Genomic DNA, 23,396 nt, shown 5'->3' with positions numbered 1-23,396 from the left:
AGAGGCATTGCGACGTATCAATCAGGGCGTCTGCATCTAATAGTTCCAACTATTACATCTTCAAGAGGTGACAGGTTTGCCACAGTGCAGAGCTTTGTTAAGCCTTTCAGAATGGTTTTGGGTGGCTTATGACATCCTATTAGATAAAACTGCTTGTAGGTTTTCCCACGCTTTGCTCATATTGTAGGGGCTTCCTGTTAATTGCTTAAGCACAAAATACTACAATGAAATATTTCTTAATATTAAAAAACATTCATGTGAAGGTGGTTACAATTATATATCACCTTCATTATTGAGTACTGTTTATTGAGCCCCTTCATTATTGACTTCCTTTGTCGTCGATGAGGAAGGTAAAGGGGGCTTGGAGTGAGGAAAGTAGAGGGGTTCCGGGCAGCGGGTCAAAAGAGTCTCCTCTGTAGTTTTCTCACAATGTAGTATAACTCCATACTGTAATTCAAGACACATATTTGATTGCTTCAAATTGTTCCTTCAATGTTAACATGTTTAGATCTCTCCATACGCACATAAAATGTATGTAAATGCTTATTGGTTACTAAGCCTAATCCCTGGGTCTCAAATTGCCAAAATGACACCAGAGCAACTAAACAGAAGCCTTCTCACACAACATCGTTCTACAACTTGTGAAGGAAAGGCTGCATGCCCGCAAAACTCGAAGTTATGAAGATGCAACAGAAACAGAGATAAGGTACTGCATGTTAAGCATAAACGTCAGGAAAATGGTTTCCGCAGTAGAAACCTTCAATTTCTTTAAAGAGAAGAATAAACCTGTTACATCAATTCTCTGATCTCTGAATCTTCTGAAAACTAAAGCTAGTGGAGCCGATGCTTGGCAAGAGGCAGACGTTCTTTTGACATCATCTACATCTGAGTAGGAAATTACCACTATAACAATAGTCCAATCATGTTAGTGAAGAATACTTCAATTAGACCACTCAAAAAAAAAGCTTTAGGCCATAGACAGCCTAGCCTGTCAGCAACCAGCACCCAAAATTACTGTACCGGCACGGCAGGGATGCCCTCTCCTAATTTCAGCATTTCACCATAGGATCCAGCCCCAACATTTTCCACAGCAGGGGTTTCAACTGGCTTTTGATAGGAGGCCTCATGTATACCTATTGCTGCTCGACCTGAAGGATCTGGATTCTTGGACCATGCCTCATCCCACTCCAAAGCCTTGGCAGTACTACAAGCCACGCTAGGTCCCCCAGGGACAGTTGTCCGTGCAGAATTCTACAAAATCCATCAAGATATCACTTTGTTGACAAGCTGTCTGCAGCGTAAGGACGATGCGAGAGAAAGAGGGAAAGGGAGAGAGGGAGGGAGAGGGGGTTGCAAGGACGACGCTCTTACCTGTGGAAAAAGTCCCTCGAAAATTCTTCTGTAATAGTAGGCCTCTTTGGTGGTCGGTGTGTTGTAGGGATAGATATAAGGTGCATTCACCATCATTTGGTCTGAAACCTGAGGACCAACCAACATGAATCTTCAATGAACGCAGAGAGAGAGAGAGAGAGAGAGAGAGAGAGAGAGAGAGGCAAAGTGCATATCACAGAACCTCAAACATGAACAACTGCCAGAAAGCCTGTAAGAAAAATGCATACCTGCTTCTCTGCATGTGCTTTGATACCATCAATCCAGCTATAGCCAACTCCATCGCTAAATTGTTCCTTTTGCCTGAAAAGAATATGCTAAAAAAGCCAGTAGGGGGCCACAATTAATGAAAAATAAAACAAATGGTGAATCTCATCTCTCTCTCTCTCTCTCTCTCTCTCTCTCTCTCTCTCTCTCTCTCTCTCTCTCTCTCTCTCTCTCTCTCTCTCTCTCTCTCTCATGCAGCCAAGCACAGTCTCGTTTCTTTTCTTTTTTTCGCGAGAAAAAGATCCTTCCATTAGTTACTAAAACTGCCCATAGGGCTACCACCACCTCCACTACAGAGGGCTACATCAAAAACAAGGGGAGACTCCCCCAGCGAGAAAACAAAATATGTACAATGGGGCCTAAATCACGAGATGGGAGGAGGGAAGAGCCACACAGGTGGACAGTAGTGCCATCTGGGTGCACCTTGGACCATGGTGAAAAAGGGCCCTGGGCGCCAGAGTCGCACGAAAGCCTCTTTGTGCTCTTGCATGCGGTCGGAGCTGCCCTGAAGTCTCTCAACTGTCCCCTAAGAGTATGGATCAACTCCAGCCAAAAATCTCGTACAGTCTCCGCTGGTGGCACAAGGCAAGCCTCAAAGATGCGGAAGCAACGGGCCCACCAAATGAACCAGAGTGTCAGGTCACAAACGAGCTCCCAACACACCTCTCTCTCACTGCACCACTCCTGTGGTGTAGGGAGGAAAGGGGGGGGGGGGGGGGGGGGGGGGGGGGGGGGGGGGGGGGGGGTAAAGCTCTGTAGCAGGTTGAAGTGTAGGTCGACCCCCTGGATCACTATCATCCTGTTGGTGGATAATAGCTCAAACTGTAGTGCCGGGCCCGTGAGGGTGGACCAGGCAGCAGCAACCCAAGTTTACTGTCGCGTTGTGGAAAGAGCTGGCATCAGCCGAAGAACCCAAAGCCGAACCTGCTGTGCCATCAGGCAGTCCCTCAGACAGTGACGCTGACTCTCCAAAGGATGGTCGCAAGCTGCACAGGCTGCCGTATGTACCAGCCAGCTCTCGACTGTTGTAGCTCTGTGTGCAACTAGCGAGTGACTCGCCTTGGTTGTCTAGAGTCTCACAACCTCTCCCAAAAGCCTGACAAGAACTCAGCTGTGAGACTTTCCTCCTGCCAATGAAGTGCTGCAGCAGGACGAGCCTCTCTCCGTGTTGCCAGTATGTGTCGCCCCAGTTCAAACAGTGTACTGAAAGAAAGGGATCCCAAGGTGGTCGGCTGAAGAGAAGAGGTCTCTCCAGAACCACTCACCAGGGTCCCATCGCACTCGTGCCAAAGGGCAGCTCTCCCAAGCCCAAAGCCTCCAATGGCTTGTCTCAAGGTCTGCTGGGTCAGGATCTGTGACACAGGTCCTCCCACAAATGCCCACTACTCGTATCCTCTGAAAAGAGCACTCTGCAACATGTGGAGCCTCTACTTAGACTCTGTGAAGTCGACCCTCTCCCTGGATCTCGATGAACATGGGGGGTACAGACTCCGAGCAAGCACGAACTGTGATGAGGACCTTCAATCGTGTGAAGGCCCCCATCCATCTGGGAGCTGTTGTCTCTAAAGGGGTGAGCCACTCAGCTGGTAGAGCCTCTGTAATGTCCTGGCACATGCTCCCTACAACTCTCATGCCCCATAGCTGTCTGTACCTCCTCTGGCAAACCTAAAAACTGAAGCCAGTTGCCTAAAGTGCAGGCTAGGCCCTCTGCCATGGGACCCCGAGAAACATGAGGCCTACTACCAACCAAGTGGCCTCTCTGAGTGCTAACCATGGGATCCAAACAAGGGGCTGGGCTCCTCCATGCAAGTGGGTTGGTGTTGCTCCAGGCCACTCCTTAGCTGCTCCCAAGAGCGAAGCAGGCTCGCAGCAAATCGATCCTCCAGTCTCCTGCTCATACCAACTCTGCACATCTCTGTAAAGATCCACATGATGGAAGGGCTCCAAGGGCCTCCTAGATGAGATACTCGCGCTCTATTGCGTTGAAGCAATAACTTCTTCCAAGGCTCCTCCCCTGAAGGCAATCGTCTGACAACAAACTTCCCAAGTAGGGCTCTGCTCTGCTATGTTGGGTCAATGATCTCCAACCCCCCCCCCCCTAAGAACATGGTAGAGTAATGACCTGCCATGCTTCTTTGGCCTGGGCTAACTGGTCGCGCCCTGACTAAAGAAAGTTCTTGTTCAGCCTCTCTAACTGGCTGATACAGGAGCTCGAAAAGATCCAACAAGATGTGATGTACCACATAGTAGCCAATAGTACCTGGTTGGCCACTACAACTCTGCCTGCCAAAGAGAGTCGTGCCGAACTCCAATTTAGCTACTTCCTCCTGATGGACAAGAGGAGGGGAGCAGTTTGCTGCTCAAGGGACAAATCCAAGCCAACCTGACAACCCAAGTAGCAAACTGCAGTCCCTAGGAAAATCCATCTCAAACCCTCTCCTGACGACCAATCGGGTATAGGAGCACTGCCAACCCAGAAAGCAATTGTCTTCCTCCAATTGACCAGTGCGCCTGATGCACAACAGAAAACCTCAAGAGCTTCCTCACACCTGTGCAGATTTAAACCCTTGGCACTCCAAGTACAACCTGAACCTGCATAGTAATCCACTGAGCTCTGCCTAACACAATAATACCTCTGCCCAGAATGGCCTACTGCCAAGAATCCGCAATAGTCATACATACCCCTCCTGGGATACCTCCGGGGCGTGCTGAAGGGGTCAAAACAGTTCCCTGTCGCAACCCAATGCTGCCGAGCTGCAGTGTGGTGAGTCGTCCTTGTCGGTGGCGGCAAGGCACCTGCTGCCAACCATCAGCTAGCTGATCGCTGGCCCCTATCGAGGTACTAGCCTGTCGGAACCCAATGCTGCCGAGCTACAGAAGGTCGACCACCGGGGGGAGCACTGTGGCGAGCCCGTCCATGTCGATGGCAGCCAGGCACATGCTGCCAACCATCAGCCTGTTGATTGCTTTCATCTGTTGAGTGACCAGTCTGTGTGTCATGGGTATCTGTTTGTTGGGCCTGCTCAGTCTTGGGAGGCTGCGCATGCACTGTGGAGCGCGATCTGCTGCGAGGACAGGCCTTCGCTAAGTGGGCATCTATATGCAAATGAAACACTAGTTCGAGAGACCCGAGTACTGATCCAACCTGCACTTACCCGAGGCAACGGTATCTTTTTCGGGAGGGAGTGTTTGTCACGAACAAGAACCCGCACTGTAGGCAAACCTGCGGCCTTGGCCACAACCGAAGCTGCAGTGCACGGTGTGTTCCTAAATGGACTATTTTCTTATTTTCTCGAGTAATTTATTTTTATTGAAATTAAAATATTTAAATGTGTGCACTTGAACCCTAAGGTTAGGAACTGTAGATCTATTGGAATTATTAAAAGCCATCAAGAACGGAAAACTCTGATCGTCATATGATGGGTGATATTAAGCGTCCCGAAGGGGTTGTATCGTTAGTTCAGTAGGAGAGATCGGGGAACGGATATTCCAGATGCATCATGTGATGGGTGATGGAAAGGTAATATTCCGTGGGTCTGGCAGTGAAACGAACGCAAAGAGTGGGTCTCCAGGCTACATGGACCGCCTACAGACACGCGTCCAACGAACCACCCGACAAGAGGCACCATCCGGCAGCTCCCCCGAGCTGGGGCCAACGTCCAAGGACGTAGGCGTGCATCTGTAAGACCGAGCGTCCCATACCACCCGGCCTCACCTCCTCAAGCTGACCTCGCGCACTCCTAGCCTCGGAGGATAACTGCAAATGAGGCCTTGGCCTCCCCTCTATAATAATGCCACACTGGCCGGGTCCACACTACGTCCGCCCGGACACTGAATGTCCATCCCGACGGCGTCTGGGCTAGATCCCCTCTCCTACGAGGGGGACATAACATACTTCACCCCACAAGAACCATTGATGTCCTCATCAATGAAGTGGGGATACTGAGCTTTCAAAGCTCTAACTGATTCCCAAGTGGCAAAACTTTCAGATTGACCCTTCCATTTAATTAAGTACTCGTCATAAGCCTTTTGGCACGAATGACGGGTACAATGATCTAAAACTGCCTCTGGTTCTCAAGGAATATACTCATTTTGCATATCTTGCTATACATTTTCCTTGATAGGCAAAACGTCGGCGGCTTCGCCCAATTTTACTTTAAGGCGGCTGACATGAAACACTAGATGTACACTAACATCCGAAGGAAGAGCCAGTTTATAGGCAACTTGGCCAATTTTCTTTGTGATCAAGAATGGACCACAATATCTAGCTGAGAGCTTATAATGCTTTCTTGTTCGCATGGTCTTGGAATCTTTAGGTATCTTCAGATAGACCCATTGTCTCACCTCTAGAGTCCTGCGAGATCTCTTTTGATTAGCATAAGTAGTGACTTGATTACGAGCCGTTCTTATACTATCCTTAGCCAATTCGAGCATTTCCTACACGTCATACCAGAGATTACGAGCTTGGCGTTCCTTGGTTTTTTCTAAGCCAATAGCAATCGGGGATTTAGGCTCGAATTCATACATTAGCATGAATGGGCTAAATCCAGTAGCAGAATGCTTGCTACTATTGTATGCAAACTCTAATTGTAGAAGATACCTTTCTCAATCAGACTGCCGGTGAGAGGCAGGCCCTCAACATGTCCTCTAACGTCTGTTTCATCCTCTCAATTTGTCCGTCGGACTCGGGATGGTCAGAAGACGACATACTCAACTTTGTCTGAAGATGAGCAAACACATCTCGCCAAAATTGGCCAGTAAACTTTACTATCTCAATCACTGACGATATCCTTTGGTAGACCATACAGCTTATAAAGTTGATCGACAAATAAAACCGCCAACTCATGACGTTTTACTGTCAACTTCGTCGTTATAAATTTCGCCATTTTTGTAAGTCTATCGACCACAACCCAAATGGCGTCATTGCCCTGACTAGTATTTGAGAAACCAACGATGAAGTCCATGGAAATACTCTGCCACTTGGCATCTGGGATTTCCGATGGATGTAGCAGGCCAGCTCTCCTAAGGCGCTTTGCCTTATTGACCTGACACTGAGCGCATCTCTTCATATAGCTCTCTATGTAAGAGCGCATCCTTGGCCAAAAAAAATATCGCTCGACCAAAGCTAAAGTTCTCTAGATGCCTAAGTGCCCAGCGCTAGGAACATCGTGACATTCAAACAAAATCCTTTGTCGAACCTCATCGATTTCCGGCACGCCGACTTTTCTATTTCTAAACAATTGTCCACCTCTAATGGAATATTGTCGTTGTCTCGTCTCTCCAGCACGACTCACTTGGGTCTCCGGACCACCCAAGCCTGTACACGAGTCATGCCCCGCTTCGACCTCGCTCCATATCTTGCCAAAATGGCTATCGGAACGACATAGCCCTCGCAGGGAGAGATAGAAATCCGTCGGGATCTCAACCATAGACAAGGTATTAACCTCAAGAATCCTGCTGAGTGCATCAGCAACTCGATTGCTAGATCCTTTTCTATAACAAATCTCAAAGTCAAACTCTTACATAAGCTAAACCCATCTAGCCTTTCCACCTCTGAGATCGCCCTGATCACAGACATAGCGCAAAGAGTGATGATTTGTCCATGCAACAAATGTAGAGCCATACAAGTAGTGTCGCCATTTCCTCAAGGCGTGGACTACGGCGTAAAGCTCCTTCTCATACGTTGGATACGCATCTCAACGTTAGAAAGTTTCTTACTTTCAATCGCAACAGGATGTCCATCCTGGTATAACGCCGCACCAATGGCATAATCACTAGCATCAGTTTCAACCACAAACGGTTTGCTAGGATCCACAATGTGCAATATTGGCGTAGTAGTCACCAAGTGCTTTAGTGTCCGAAAGCTCTCGTCGAGACGCTCATTCCAGACAATAGAGGGGTTACCTTTACGGTGAGCACTCCAAGTCTTCGGTCCTTTCATTTCTCCTTTTAAAAGTTGTGTGAGCGGAGCAGCAACTTCTTTAGAGTAATCCCTGATAAACTTGTGAAAGAAACAAGTAAAGCCTAAAAAGGACTTTACTTGGCGCACATTCTTCAGAATGGGCCAATTTCGCACTTTATCCAACTTTTCAAGGTCAACGCGAATTCCATCGCGAGTAATAATGTGACCCAAGTACAGAAGCTCTTTCTTAAATAATTCACACTTAAAAGCCTTAGCATAAAGCTTCTCAGTTCTCAGTACTTCAAGAACAACGCGTATATGCACTAAATGCTCATACAAACTTCGACATGAGATCAAGATGTCAGCGAGAAATAAAACAACCAAGGTGCCTAAAAATGGTCTCAGCAGATCATTCATCATCTGCTGAAACGTAGCTGAAGCATTGATCAAACCAAAAGGCAAGACCAAAAACTCATAGTGACCATAACGCGTATGGAAACCCATTTTGGGAACATCTCCCAGTTTGATCCATATCTGATAATAGCCTAATCGCAGATCTATCTTTGTAAAATACAACGCTCCACAAAGCCAATCTATAAGATCGTCCATACGTGGGAGCAGATACTTATTCTTGACAGTAAGCTTATTTAAGCCCTTGTAATTCACAAAAGCGCATGGTGTTATCCTTCTTTCGAAAAAGTAACACTCGCGCTCCCCATGCGGATTTACGTGGCAAAACAAAACCCTTGTCAGAGTAATCTTTCAGCTAGCGCTAAATCTCATCCTCCTCGGTTTTACTAAACCGATAGGGTTGCTTTGAGAAGAGCTAACTACCAGCCACCAACTCAATGCCATGATCTCCTCCTCTCGAAGGCGGCAAGCCAAGAGGTAGATCATCAAGAAAGACATCCTTGAAATCGGTCATGATTTCTCGGATCAGATTGGATTCGTCGGAATCCCCAAGCTCAACGGAAGAACATGAAACATTTTTACAAAATTCAGTGACAGAAGTACCAAGCACTAATGAATCAAACCAAGCAGATGGTACACATTGATAAAAGTCAACTTCAGAAGACTTTGTATCTTTATACATTTTCAAAGCAATAACAACTGGTATTGCAAAACCATTAATTACAGAATTCTTATTACAAAGCGACATAGATACATGAGACATGTCTCGTTTAACAAAAACAAGAGAGCGATGTACATAGCCTATACACAATAAGTCTTGTTTGTCATAAAACCATGGAATTCCTAAAACGTCTGCTCTATCAAGGCGCATGATGTGGAAATCCAAATTCTCTTCGTAATCAACTAGCTCGAGCGACAAATCTAGAACCATCCGATTCCATACATCCGTATCCTCGCCGCAAGCCATCTTCACGCGATACACATGGTCACTCTCCCGCGTCCGCAGGCTCAGTTGTTGCACCAATTTTGCAAAAACAAGAGAGTGATGTACATAGCCTACACACAATGAGTCTTGTTTGTCATAAAACCATGGAATTCCTAAAATAACATCTGCTCTATCCAGGCGCATGATGTGGAAATCCAGGTTCTCTTCGTAACCAGCTAGCTTGAGCGACAAATCTAGAACCATCCGATTCTATACATTCGTATCCTCGCCACAAGCCATCTTCACGAGATACTCATGGTCACTGTCCCGCGTCCGCAGGCTCGGTTGCTACACTAATTTTGCATCCACAAAATTGTGTGAGCTTCCATTATCAAGGAGTACGGTCACGTCGTGACCATTGATCTGTGCTTATCAAACACTTTGGTGCTAAAAGTACAGTTAGTGCATGAACTGTGCGCTAAATGATGGATTTCAACTTGAATAACATCAGAGTTACCTAGAATCTCATGAATTTGAACCAAAGAACAACCTTGCGGTTTCTTTGTCTTCTTCTTGGGGCAATCCTTGATTTGGTGACCTGCCTGGCCACATCCGAAGCAAGCCCCCTTCTTCACTGCATTAGCAATTAAGCATTTTTTGCTTTCTTCTTCTCCTAAGAAGATCTCGGCGGTGATTTGGACTTTTGCTGGAATCGAGGTTGCTTACCGGATTGATGGTCTGAACTTCTTTTCTTATCATAGTTCACTCCATTTATCAAATGGAACGTCCTGGCCTTTGCCACTGCACGTACATGTGCATAACGTGCGTGGAATCCACCTTTCAAAAGGTGAGCGCTTCCTTGGAAGTTGTTGTGTACTATCAAAAGATAGAGCTTTCATCGAAAGACTCTGCAGTTTAGCGTAAGCTTTCAAAGGATCCATTTTGGCGAAATCCTTCTTGAATTTCACACAAAAGTCAGCCCACGTCGAAGGCTTCTTTGTCATGTCGCGCCACCAGATAAGCGCCTTACTACGCAGATAGAGAGGAGTCGTCTGAATCCTACGTTGCATTTGTGCATGTGGTTGCATCCAGGGACGCCTGGGAAGTGTTGTGAAAGCATTGTTTTTAACTTATAAGGTTTTATTGAGTTTTTGGACAAATTTATAGCATTTTTAAAATACGCCGACCGCCCACTTAATAAGTGGACAATCACCTGGAAAATAAAGCAGCAAAAAACCAACCAGCGCTTTCTCTCTCCCTCTTTCTTTCAAAAAAAAAACCGCCAGCGATCTCTGCGCAGGCAGCTAGTGCTCAGCTATTCCTGTCGGTCCTCAAAACCTATAAAAGTAACACTCGCCTCCTCTTTGAGACACAGAGGAGTTGCCAGCACCAGCAAGAGGAGACTCTGCCACCAAAAGACGCAAGAGATCGCGTGACTACGAAGCACGGAGGTCGCTTTTCTCGCGCAAAGAGCAAGAGGCATCAATCATGGATTCTCCATACGAATTGTTGTCCCGTGTTTGTGTATGTTTGCAAGTACTTCATTGCGAAGAAGAAGCGGGACGGCCTCAGCCTACGCTTGGGAATTCCGAGCACGCGATTAGGAAATTGTCTGCGGAGCCTTGACTCCGAGTACAGATGGAAAAAGGATTGAGAGCTCGTCTCTCGGATCTCCCTCACGGGAAGGAACGACCATCGAGTTTGAGAATTAAAACGGATGGGTTTACTCCAGTCTTGTGCTTGTATAAAGATTCTCTTGGGGGGGGGGGGGGGGGGGCCATCTTCTAGTCCCAAATATTGTGTCAATCTTCTCGCTCGACCCTCTTTGTTGAAAGATTATTTATTTTCACCTTGATTATTATTCATGTACGCTCCCGTTTGCCACACAGTCACTCCAAAACCGCCCGAACATGGAACCAATTCTGTGAAGTAAAGGGAGATACTCAGGCTTGGGAAGCAGACCGAGATAAGCAAGTCGGCCTCCTCCTCAAGCACATTTATAGTGGGGTCGAAACCATGATGCCATCGTCTGAAGTAAGCTCGAGCTGCTATGCCGAGCGGGCTCATCAATATCACCTTGGTCGTCATCTTTGGAGACTCGAACTCTATCTTGTAATATTCTCTCCCGAGAATCTCGACATCGGTGATCTTGCACACATCGGAGAGGAGTCGGGCCTGAAGTAGATCCCGAACATCACCTCGGCTGGGTCGAGTACCAATGATCTTGCAGATCCCTGAGGTGGCTTGCAAGCGTTCCACCTCGGCTATCAAGCTCGCTTGCTCTTTTGGCGATTAAAGTGGAGATTTTAGCGCTCTCTCTCTCTCTCTCTCTCTCTCTCTCTCTCTCTCTCTCTCTCTCTCTCTCTCTACTTTTCTGAAAATAAAGCAAGAGAGCTCTTTCTCTCTCTCCAATTGCGTAGGAAAAAGCAAGGCCTAAAACTGCCAAAAAGCTGCCCGTACAAAACTGCCTTGTCAGCAGTGGAATTCCGCAATTTGCGCCGCATTTTGCATTGATATCCGTACAGCCTGCCACGTGTCATCTCTGCAGTCAACCAGCCACGTCACCTTTTAGGGTTTCCTGCAAGGTGTGTGGATGTGTATTGGCACGCCATGTCACCAATTTGTGACATATCCCTCTCTTGAAAGCATTGTAATCGCCTGCAAAACAGACAGAGGCCATAAACCGTCCTAGCAGACAGAGGCCATAAACCGTCTTAGACAGAGGCCATAAACCGTCTTGAAAGCATTGTAATCGCCCTCGATTACGCCTGCAAAACAGACAGAGGCCATAAACCGTCTTAGCAGACACTGACTGTTAGTACCTACGTACTAGGAACACACATCTAGCACATGTACCAGCCGACAATCACATCACACGACATCACAGGATATAACTTGACATCACAGGACATCACATGACATTCAACATTCATTCGGATCTTAGACCATGATTTATCGGTAATGTAGCTAGCAATCGCATCTAGATCCAGTCGGGACCTCATAGATGCCCGATCGACTAACCCCTATTGCAACCATGTCTATTCGAGATCATTTAGACCAAAATGTTGTAGTCATTTCGTCTATCAGTTCCTGCACTTAAAAACAAGTCAAGAACAATTCCGGAATTCCATTTCATAAAGTCATCCAGCAGAATACTGTCAACTCTCAGTATCCCTGAAGCTCAAAGAGATATCAGTGACTCTATTAGTAAAAATCAAGGCATCTGTTGACAAAGGAGCGGAGTAACCCACTGCACCAGATCTACGGCCAAGCTGAATTCTGGGTTCCATTTGGACTAGACTATACTAAACCAAAAGCTTGAAGGTAAAGGTTCACATTCCGAGGAATATCTGCTAGGTCTTCCTCCTCCATTTGCTTCGCATCCATTGCGAAGTAGGTCTTGAATTTAACCAAGAACCGTCAATTCACTTTACCTTCTTTCTTTCTTTCTGTGCCACTTTCTGTTCTTGAACGAGTATCTGCTCAATTTCGTCCAATTCGGGTTGCACATCTAGCTTCCCATCATCGGGCACATCACCTTCAAAAGGCTTTAAGAGACTCACATGAAAAACATTGTGAACCCTCCAAGTATTCTAGCAGCTTCAGTCCAAAGGAGATATCATTTATCGTTTTGGAAAATCTGGAAAGGTCGACACTATCTCATGCGAAGCTTTCAAAGAAGCCGCTCCTTTCCCCTTTTTTTTCTTTCTCAAGCGTGCCTTCCCCTAATGTAAGAGCACCCAATCATTCTCCTTCAATTTCAAATCGCGACAATGGTGATCTGCTACCTTTTTCTGTCTTTCCTGAAATTTCTGCAAAGCCTTCTGGACCAAGTCCCTCGTGAACTGGTCGGCTTCAAAGAAAAAATCTTATCTTCCGTGCTAAGCAAGGATGGAACCTTCGTAGCAAATTCAAGAATCTCAAATGGCACCTTTCCCATCAATGAGTTAAGCGTGTTTCTGTAGGCATATTCCACCAAAGGTAAAAAACCTTTCCCAAGTAGTCTTCTGATCCAACAAAGAAGACTTCAACAAATCCAGTACCACTGAATTAGCAATCTCTAATTGCCCGTCAATCTGCGTGTGGAACGATGACGAGAACTGCAACCGCGTGCCTATGTTCTCCCAAATAGCCGTCTGAAACCAACTCGTGAACCTGGGGTCCCTGTCGGAGACAATCGTCTCAAGCATGCCATTGTAATCTAAAGACATGGGCAATAAACAGTCGTGCCCACGCTGTGTTCTCGGGAGATGAAATCCATTGCAATACTTTCCCAAGGGTGGGTGGGTATGGGTAAAGGCTGTAACAATCCTTGTGCTTTATGCCTGTCAAACTTGACCTTCTGGCATACCAAGTAATTGCGCACAAACTCGTCCACATCCTTCTTGAGTCTCCGTCAAAAGAAGTATCTCTCTACCCCTTTCAAGGTGGTAGCAATGCCGCGGTGACCCGTAAAAGGCGGACAGTGGCATTCGGTTATGACCTTTGCCCTCAACGGCTGTGTAACACACAACATGGTTTTCCTCATCAAGTAGCCTTCTGTATTCAACTGAATGGATCTGCAAAATCTGTTATGTGGCGTACTAACCGATCATATCCTCAAAGTTTCTATGATGTATCGCGGAAATAGCCAGAACCAACGGCTTTCGGGACAAAGTATTTGCCACCAATTTCTTTTGTCCCTACAGATGGACAATCCGGAAGTAAACTGTGACAAGATGTTTGCCCACCGCATCTGCTTTTTCCGATATCCGTGACAAGAAGTAGCGTAAACTCCCATCATCTGTGAAAACCGTAAAATCGGTTTCGAGTAGGTAATGTCGCCACTGAATAAGAGCATGGATAGCCGCCAAAAGCTCTTTCTCACAAACCTGTGCTGTCAGTTCCAGCCTTGAGAACAATCGGCTCTCGTAGGCAATGACATTGGCCTTCTTGCATTAAGACTGCATCCAGACTACGACCACAAGTATCACAATATACTTCAAACGACTTCTGCAAGTCCGACAAAGTCAAAACTGGTTCTGTAGTCAATTTCTCTTTCAAAGTCTGAAAGGCAGTCCAGTCACCTCTGTGGGTCCCCACGAGAAAGGGACTCCTTTCTAAGTCAAGATATGCAAAGGGGAAGCAACCTCTGCAAACTTTCGAATGAACCGCATGTAGTATGAACACAATCCCAAGAAGCTTCTAACTTCATGGACGTTCTTCAAATCGGGCCAATCACGAATAGTCTCTATCTTGGCCCGATTCATTTGCACTCCTGCTGCGGACACAAATGTGTCTCAAAAAGTGTATCACTTTTCTTTGCATTAATCACTAACTTGTGATCTCGTAATGCCTGAAAGACCTGAAGCTGATGATCTCTATGTTCTGCCTAATTCTCGGAGAAAACAATGAAATCGTCAAAGAAAGTGTCAACAAATAGCCTGTACTCTCGAAAAATCATGTCCATCATCCGGTTAAATGCCACAGGAGCATTGGTTAAGCCAAAAGGCATCACCAAAAACTCAAATAACCCAAAAGTCGTACGAAAGGCTGTCTTGTAGACGTCTCCTGGCGCGATTCGGATCTGATGATATCCACTCTTAAAATCAATCCTGCTAAAACACAAGAATCCCTTAATCTCTCGAGTATATCATCGATCCTAGGAATCAGAACTCTGTTCTTGATGTGATTTTGTTGAGAGCTCTATAATCGATGCACATTCTCCAAATTCCGTCTTTCTTCAAAACCAACAACATTGGAGAGCAATTTGATGAAGTACTATGCTGGACAAGACCCTTTTCCAAGAGGTCTTTCACTTGGTTCATAATCTCTTCGTTCTGTGCTTGGCTCACATGGTAAGGTGGCCGGTTCAGTGGTGTGCTTCCAGGTATCAGATCAATAGTATGATCTTCAAGACGAGCAGGTGGTAACTCACCTGGCAGACCCTCAACATATCGATCTGCCTCAAAGATCTTGTCCTTTGTATGCAAACTGGGAGGAACCTTTTTGCCGCCTTCAACAATCTCAAAAGGTGCTTTGCCAGTAGACGAATGCACCGTATTATTGTACGCATACTCAAGCATAGGCAAATATTGTTCCCACTTGCCCTAATTATCTGACACATAGCATTTCAGCAGATCTAAGACAGTAGAATTAGCCTCTTCTGACTGTCCATCAGTTTGTGGATCAAACGAAGACGAGAACTTGAGCGTAGTGCCCATGTTCTCAAACAATCCTCTCCAGAACAAACTGGTCATGCGAGGATCACGATCACTGATAATCGATTGTGGCATACCATGGTACTTAAACACATTATACATGAACAAGCGTCCCATCTGATCAGATTTTATCTTCCTGACAGGGATAAAATGCGTCATCTTGTTGAACCTGCAGATAATGGTCCATATACCATCACTCCCTGTTGGCGTCCTTGGAAGATCAAATATAAAGTCCATAGCAATGCTTTCCCATGGCCCATCCGGAATCGGCAGTGGTTGTAACAACCCTGGTGCCTTTTGCCTGTCAAAACCTTTTGGCAAACTATGCATGCTCGTACAAAGGCATCCACATCTCTCCTCAAGGTAGGCCAACAGAAGAATGTCTCTACCGCTTTAACTGTTGCATCAATGCCACGATGCCCTGCATACGGTGGGACATGACTCTCTTCCATGACCTTATGTCGCATTGGCCTAGAGACACAAAGTCTGCCATGCATCATCATAAAACCATCTCTAAGGAGGTAGTGCTCGTGATGTTGCCCCTCTTTAACTGTTCAAAGATCCTTGCAAAATCTTCATCAACAGTATATTGTTCCTTCATGTCATCTAACTCATGATGATAAGGAATTGACACACATGAAATTTGTGGCTTTCTTGATAACGCATCAGCCACAACATTCTTCTTGCCTTCCACATGCATAATCTGGAAGTGGAACATGGAAAGAATGTTTGCCCGTCGCATATGCTTTTCGGATAACTTTGATTGTGTCAAGAAGTATTGCAAGGTCTGATGATCTGTTTGGACAACAAAATCAGCACCTGAGAGGTAGTGCTTCCAGCTAGAAAGCGCATGAATCACGGCCAAGAGCTCTTTCTCATAGACTTGCATAGTCCTCTCTGGCCCTTGCAAAATTCGGCTTTCATAAGCTACTACCCGTCCATCTTGCATTAGCACTGCTCCGATGCTACTGCCACACGCGTCACACTGGACCACAAATGAATTCCTGAGATCTAGCAAAACAATTACTGCATCTGAAGTCAACTTTTCCTTTAAGAGACTAAAAGCTGAAATCTCTTTTTGGGTCCATCTGAAAGTGACCTCTTTCTTTTGCAAAGCGTGAAGAGGCAATGCTATCTCTGCAAAATTTCTGATAAACCTTCTACAATAGGAACACAATCCCAAGAAGCTTCTGACATCGTGCACACTCTTCAAGTCTGGCCATGTCTTGATAGCTTCGACCTTTGTGGGATCCATTCTAACACCATCCTTTGAGACTATGTGGCCGAGAAAGTGGATCTCTTCGAGGAAGAATTCACTTTTCTTAGGATTGACAACCTGTGACTGCGCAGCTCTTTGAACACAATGGTCAAGTGACGCCTATGCTCCTCTTCATTCTTTGAATACACAATCATGTCATCGAAGAATGTTCCAACAAACTGTTGATGCGAGCGGAAAATCCGGTCCATCATTCTGTTGAACGTGGCAGGAGCATTTGTTAGCCCAAACGGCATCACTAGAAACTCATAAAGACCAAATGTCGTTCTAAACGCAGTCTTGTGCACATCCTCTGGCCTTATACGAATCTAATGGTACCACTCTTAAGGTCTATCCTGCTGAAAATTGCAGCACCCTCTAAACGGTCAAGAATATCATCAATTCTAGGAATAGGGAACCTATTCTTGATGGTATTCTTATTCAACGCACGGTAATCAATACACATGCGCCATGAGCCATCCTTCTTCTGCACTAGCAGCACTGGGGAGCAAAAGGGTGAAGAACTAGGCTGAATCAGCCCCTTCTCTAATAACTCCTCAACCTAGCCCATAATCTCTTTCTGCTGCGCCGCACTATCCCTGTAGGGAGGTCTATTTGGTGGGCTATACCCTGGCACCAAATCTATCCGATGGTCCTCAGGTCTCTCTGGCGGCAATTGCGACGATAATGAATCAGAAAAACAGTCACTAAACTTTTGCAAAAATGCTGACCTTTCTTTATCTAACACAGATAAATTTGACTGATCACTATCTGAGACATCACGTGCAAAAATCAAGTACACAGAAAGATGATTCTTTATTATAGAAGTGATAGCAGAAGCAGATACAATAGGGACTGACTCTCCTTTAAGCTTTACATCCAAGATGTGAGTTTTTCCCCTATGCTGTACAGTGATCTTTTTGTTGTAGGCATCCAAGACTCCATGCACTCCGAACATCCACGGGATCCCTAACAAGGCGTCACAACCTTCCAGCAGCATGATGTAAAACTCTTCAGTGTCCACATACGACTGAATATGCAAATGCAATTTTCCAATGATGGGAGTAACACACTCTGAGTGGCCAGGACATGCCAACCCTGCCTCTGCTGTGTACCCCATCTCTTCACCTCTGATGCCCAGCTTCATAGCTACCTCTGGTGAGATAAAGTTGGCTTTGGCACCTGGATCAAAGAAGATGAGTGCCGTTTGATCCCTAACTTTACCCCATGCCCTGCATAACTCACTGGCATCTGTGTTGGGCCTGTCACCTAGCATGTCTGGCACTAAACCTGCAGTGGGTTTAGGCTTCTTGCCTTTCTGGTCTTCTTTATCCTCTGAGTCAGCTGGTCTTTTCCTTTGTGGACAATTGATAGAAAAGTGACCAGGCTGCTCGCATATAAAGCATTTGTTCTCAGCCATTAGGACCTTCTTTTCCTCGAGCGACTTGCGCACAAAAGGCTTCATTTTCTGTTTCTTTGCCTGCGCTCCAGAAGTCCCGGCTGAATCCTTGTCTTTGGCGGCCTTTTCTGACCCCTGTGACGCATCAAGAGCCGTTTTCACCATAGTAACAAGGAATGGCCATTTTCAGTTCCCCGTTCCCATCCCAATTTCCCGTTCTGAATCCCCGTTCCGTGTTTCAAACGTGAGTACCCGAAACAAGGAATGGCATTTCATGCATGTTGCCGTTCCCCGTTCCCCGTTCTTGGTAACTATGGTTTTCACAAAGGGCTTCTTCGCTGAATTTTTCTTTTGCTGCCCTCCTTTCTCACTGCTCGGAAATCCACTGTCCTCTCCTTTCAACAAGGCAAGACCAGTGTTCGCAACTTCCATAAGCTGAGTAAGGGTAGCCACTCGGTTCTTTGTACAGTAATCGCGAAGCCCTTTAGGCAGCCCACAACAGTACTTCTCTATCTGCTCTGTCAATGGCACAAATCTGTAGGAGGTCACTGAGAGTAACGCTTTACAAAACCTACTATTGTACTCCAGCAAGCTCTTGCACGCAGCTGAAGTAAGTTGGTGCCAATCTGTCATGACGTCGGCTTCAAATTCATTTGACAACCAAGCAAATGCAAAAATTTGCTTGAAGAAAACCCAAGTGGCAGGTGCCTGTCCTTGCATTAACAATGTCGTCCACCATGTAAGCGCATTGTCCTTTAAGAAAGTGGCAGCTTTCCTGACCTTCGAGGCCTCTGTAAAATTCCCTCCCGCATAAGCTGTATCAAACTGCTGGAGGAAGGTAAGAGCCTTCGTCTTATCCTCGAAACCACTGAAGGTACTGAGCTTTACAGCTGCACCACCTTCTTTGTAAGCCTTCGGCTTCTCATGGCCCCCAAGTTGTCATAAGGGATGGTCTGTAGCATGGGCACTGTAGTAGGCATCATCGGCACATCTTGGCCATTCACATTTTGCGTCAGAGGTGCGATATCTGGCTGCTGTTCAGAAAAACCAACCATGCCAAAATGACCCTGTGGCATAAGGGATGGTCTGTAGCATGGGCACTGTAGTAGGCATGATCGGCACATCTTGGCCATTCACATTTTGCGTCAGAGGTGCGATATCTGGCTGCTGTCCAGAAAAACCAGCCATGCCAAAATGACCCTGTGGCATAAGGGATGGTCTGTAGCATGGGCACTGTAGTAGGCATGATCGGCACATCTTGGCTATTCACATTTTGCGTCAGAGGTGCGATATCTGGCTGCTGTCCAGAAAAACCAGCCATGCCAAAATGACCCTGTGGCACCCCAAATTGGCCCTGGTTGCAGTGAAAACCTTGCTGCATGCCGATACTACCATACATGGGTTTGGCATGATGCCTTGCATACCCCCGAACACTGTTCTTGGCATGTACGGCTGACTTCCAGGCGCATAACCAGCCATACTTTGGAACACTGATCCACCCCCGAAATATCCAGGATGTACCGTGGGTGGAGGAAAAACTGAGTGCATTGCCTGGTATCCAGCTCCCTGTCCATTCAAGACAGCATGCTGGCTCTGAAAGGTGGCGGGCTGAACTGGCATAACCTGTGGAATAGACGTTCTAGCCACCTGTTCAAGCACGGGAGAAACCTGCTTTGGAGCCCCCGACTCCGCAACATGCGAGTGTTCCCTTTCCTCCTGCGCCACATGAAGTACCTGGGCTTGAGCATCAACAAGCTCCGTACGCGGCGTAGATTGCCTATTTTGCTGTTGCATTGGTGGTGCTTGCAAGAACTCCATAAACCTCGGATTCTGCACCAGCTGCGAAAAGACATTCACCGCGGCAACTAACTGAGTCTTGAACGCATCATCCTCAAGTTGCCCAATCATAAAGCCCTGTACTAGTGGAGAGACATTCACGTTGACAGGAGGTACAGACTGACATGGCCGTCAGCTCTCGCCAATCTCAAAAACCATAGGAATCTCCTGCCTGTCCTTTGAAGAGGAACCCTCTTCCATAATTCCCTTCCCCTTGTCGGCCATAGTGTAATCCCCGCGTTCCTGCATTGTGTCTTTACCCAAAACAATCCACGCTCACTCCTTAAGGAAAAAGTGATTGATATCCCGGCAATGGAACCATGAAACAGGCCCGTAGGGCGGTAGCCATTGGCTTTCACCCAAAATTCTTTACTTTAGACACACACAGAGTACTTTGCAAAGGTAACCTGTAACGGGAATTAACACTGGAATACACACACGGCCCAGAAGCTAGAATGCCCCGAGCAGACACCGACAACCTGTAGGCCCCAAAATTGGCGCCCCTTTCGGTATTTCTTTATTCTTTAACAGAGGGAATAAAACCTTTGATCTCCTACAAGCTGCCCCGCACAATCTAGGCTAAGAAACACCTGTTCTGGCCCGATTTTGGCAACATAACTGTACTAGGACGCTTCACAGTCAGTATCCCCACGCAACAAGTGACTTTCCCGACGCATACGAACACTTTGCAAAACCTGGCGAGAATCTGCAGCATGCTGAATTCTCTGTTTTCTGCCCCGAAAATGTGCCAGTTCACCTGTACAGCGGTCCCCTTGCGTCCCCGAACCTCCTAGGGGTATTAGGGTCCGTTTAGGGCCGAAACCCTAAACCTGCAAAAATACACAGCAGGCTGTAATTCCCTGTTTTGGGCTCCGTTTCGCGTGCCGGTCGCATCTGTAGCAAGACCTCGAGCTCCCGCACCTGTAGGGCTACTTGCCCTTTGAATCGGACGAGATTTCTGGCGTGAAACCTCTCCGAATTCACCTGTACCTGCGGGGGATTAGCCGCTAGCTAATCCAATACCTGTGCAAGAGGCTCTTGCCTTGGCAATCGCGCATGAACCCACATAACTGTACATTGGTCAAATGAAAAGCCCACTAGTGGGGCATAACATACTGCTCGTAGGGGAGAGAGAGGGCAGTGCGTAGCGTGCAAGGCATCACTCCTGGCACCGCACTGTACATAAGAGGGAAAGGAAGCACTCCATAGCTCTTAACCTGTGTGACAGAATGCAAGTGAAGGCCTCTCCCAGCTTAAAATTCAGCGCCCTTTCTTCTTGAAGAGGCAAGTGCAAGAGAAATCGACACTTGGCGCATTTACAAGCATTTTCCCGTTTCGGGTTCGCCGCTTAAAAATATCCTGACCGGTTGCCCAATTGACTTCGCGGCAGAGTTGTAAAATGTTCCCCTAGTCATACCGGAGGTAATGACGCGAACACATTTCTCGGCCCAAAATAGAAATTCCCTAAATTTTAGGAGATGCTTCCGTTGGGTCCCACTGGTCTTCTGACCATCTATCCTCATTGGGACCGCATCCAAAAATGCAATGTGGCCCAACTATCGGATACTTTCAGTTGGTAGTCACACCTTGACTTTAGGCCTTTATTGAGTTCACTTCCTAGTATCCACCAACTTGCTAAGTGCGACGGAGGGACCTATATGGAACTTGCTGTGAGCCTAGACATCCTCTTACCATACGAATTCCTGTGCCGACCACTACCCATCCGCGGTTGAAACTGCCGTTCACATTGGCCATGCAATGTCTGACCGTTTGCTACTTCCATAAGAGGGTCTCAAAAATAAAACAAAACCCCTTGGAAAGAAACCAACAACTAAAGTTAGCAATTGCCACGTCCTCGTGACATAATTAACAGTTGCCACATCCCCGTGACATAGAGAGATGTGGCAATTCCCCCCATGTCTCTGTGGAGGTGATGCTGGTGGTAGTGAATGCTCATGGAATAGTCTCCATGCCTCGCCCGAGTCACGACTCATAAACAGCTTATACAGATCCCTCTTCTTGCGTCCCGCTAGCAGACAGAAGACAATCCGCGACTGTCTATGTGCGGTAATACCCATGATCACCTCCCTCTGCAATCTGATCCTCGTTTCTCGACACTCATCATCATCATACCAACTATCCTGGGGCATGCTCCCAGATCGTCTCCGTGTAAGCTGATTGTGAGGATATGCCTCTAATGTTGCATCATGGAGCGTCTCTGTCACTATCTGAGTGAGCTCATCTAGTGGCCGTCCTGAGTCCTGGGTACATAGCTGCTTGTATATCTCATCCATGTACACAGAATCCGTCTCCCTCATGAAGGTATACCGCGTGTGTGTGGAGACCTCCCCTAGTGGAGCTGTGCTAAACTGAAACATGAGAGTGAAAGACAAGATAGCATGATCAACTGCTACTCCAACTACCTAGTACCCATGATGAAATCCTGAAAGGATGGAATGAGACATGGCTGGCCCATAAAATAGTCCACTGTGCTAGCCCCATGTTGATATGGCAGTGTAACAGGGAACGGGCAAAACGCAACCCAAACATTCCAAAACGGCGTTCCAGACAAGTCACGTTCCCGAAACGGAGTCGGGAACGAAACGCCGCTCCAAAACGGGGTGTAACCGGAACGGAGGAACGGGGGGGACGTGGGGTGGAACAGCAGAACAACGGAACAGCGGGGCAGAATGGGCAAAAGTAGGCATTTGGGGTGGTTGTGTGGGGGACATATTTGGGACAATTTGAGGATAGGTTTGGGGGAAGATTTGGGGACAGATTTGGGGTTGTTTATGAGTTGATTTGCGACTAAGCTGAATGGAGGTAATTCAAGCCTTATTATAGTCGAGTGTTCCGGGCCCCCTCCTCCTCCCCGTTCCCATCCCGTTCCGGACCCTCCCGTTCCCATTCCGAGTAACTATGCAGTGTGGAAAACATGTGAAACCTCCCGATGTAGGAAATCTCTGTAGGCCATTCAAAATGGCCAATCCATGTGCAGTCCCCATATCTATCAAGTATTTGCCATACTCAGTGTGCTCCTCATCCTGTGATAGTCTGGATAAGCCCATGTCTGTAACATCAAGCTCCTCAAGCATCTCCCTGAAGTATCATAGAATATTGTCTGATGATGGGCAGTCCTAGCATTGAAGTCTTCGCATTTCCTCTTTGCATTTTTGGATGGCATCTTCGAGGGGGTCGTCCTTGTCATTTTGCTTCCTCATGTCCGCTTGTTCTATTTGTGCGTTTGTTCCACAATTTGTGCAATTCCTCTGCTGCTGAAAAATCCTTCTCGCTGGCCGAAACCCTAACTGACTTGCCACTGTAGTTGGCCTACTGCTGACAAATTGCTTCACCCAAGATGCTTTGGACAGTCAGCATTGTCCGCTGCCTGCATCACAAACCCTATTGTCCGCTCGCAAACCCTAAACTGGCCGCACGAACCCTAGAATGACCTGTTGTCTGCAGCAAGGACCCTAAAACAGCCTGCTGTCTGCTGCGTGCACCCTAAAAACGGGCCTCTGTCTGCTGCCCGAACCCTAAAACAGGCCTTGAGCCCTAAAAACAGCCTGCTACCTACTGCACGAACCCTAAAACCACTTGCTGACTGCAGCACGAACACTAACACACGCCTCTGTCTGCAGCACACACCCTAACACGGGGGCGGGGGAGGGGGGAGAGAGAGAGAGAGAGAGAGAGAGAGAGAGAGAGAGAGAGAGAGAGAGAGAGAGAGAGAGAGAAGAAGAAGAAGAGAATTTTAGCGTCGTAGGAAACTATCCCAAGAGACCTTAAAGATCTATCCGACGAGAGAGAGA

General features: G+C 46.9%; 1 protein-coding gene across 2 annotated transcripts in view; it reads right to left on the bottom strand.

Moving 5' to 3' along the window:
• Window positions 1-598: 598 nt before the first annotated feature.
• LOC147462798 (asparagine synthetase [glutamine-hydrolyzing] 2-like) overlaps window positions 599-23,396 on the bottom strand; it is a 43,530-nt gene continuing 20,732 nt past the window's right edge. Inside the window, exons 12-16 of one of the 2 annotated variants that reach the window (XM_086485594.1) lie at window positions 1,620-1,706; window positions 1,372-1,479; window positions 1,062-1,251; window positions 787-903; window positions 599-709 (exon numbers count right to left, since the gene is read on the bottom strand). In XM_086485594.1, the coding sequence (XP_086341720.1) occupies window positions 633-709; window positions 787-903; window positions 1,062-1,251; window positions 1,372-1,479; window positions 1,620-1,706 (579 nt within the window). In that variant the 3' untranslated portion in view covers window positions 599-632. Of the gene's footprint in view, window positions 710-729; window positions 1,252-1,371; window positions 1,480-1,619; window positions 1,707-23,396 lie in introns of those variants that run through there. The other variant, XM_086485588.1, reaches the window with a different exon arrangement.

The sequence above is a fragment of the Adiantum capillus-veneris genome, chromosome 2 (genome assembly GCF_014529385.1).
Source record: "Adiantum capillus-veneris isolate H3 chromosome 2, ASM1452938v2, whole genome shotgun sequence".
NCBI classification, from domain to species: domain Eukaryota; kingdom Viridiplantae; phylum Streptophyta; class Polypodiopsida; order Polypodiales; family Pteridaceae; genus Adiantum; species Adiantum capillus-veneris.
This window is presented reverse-complemented; position numbering and strand designations above follow the sequence as displayed.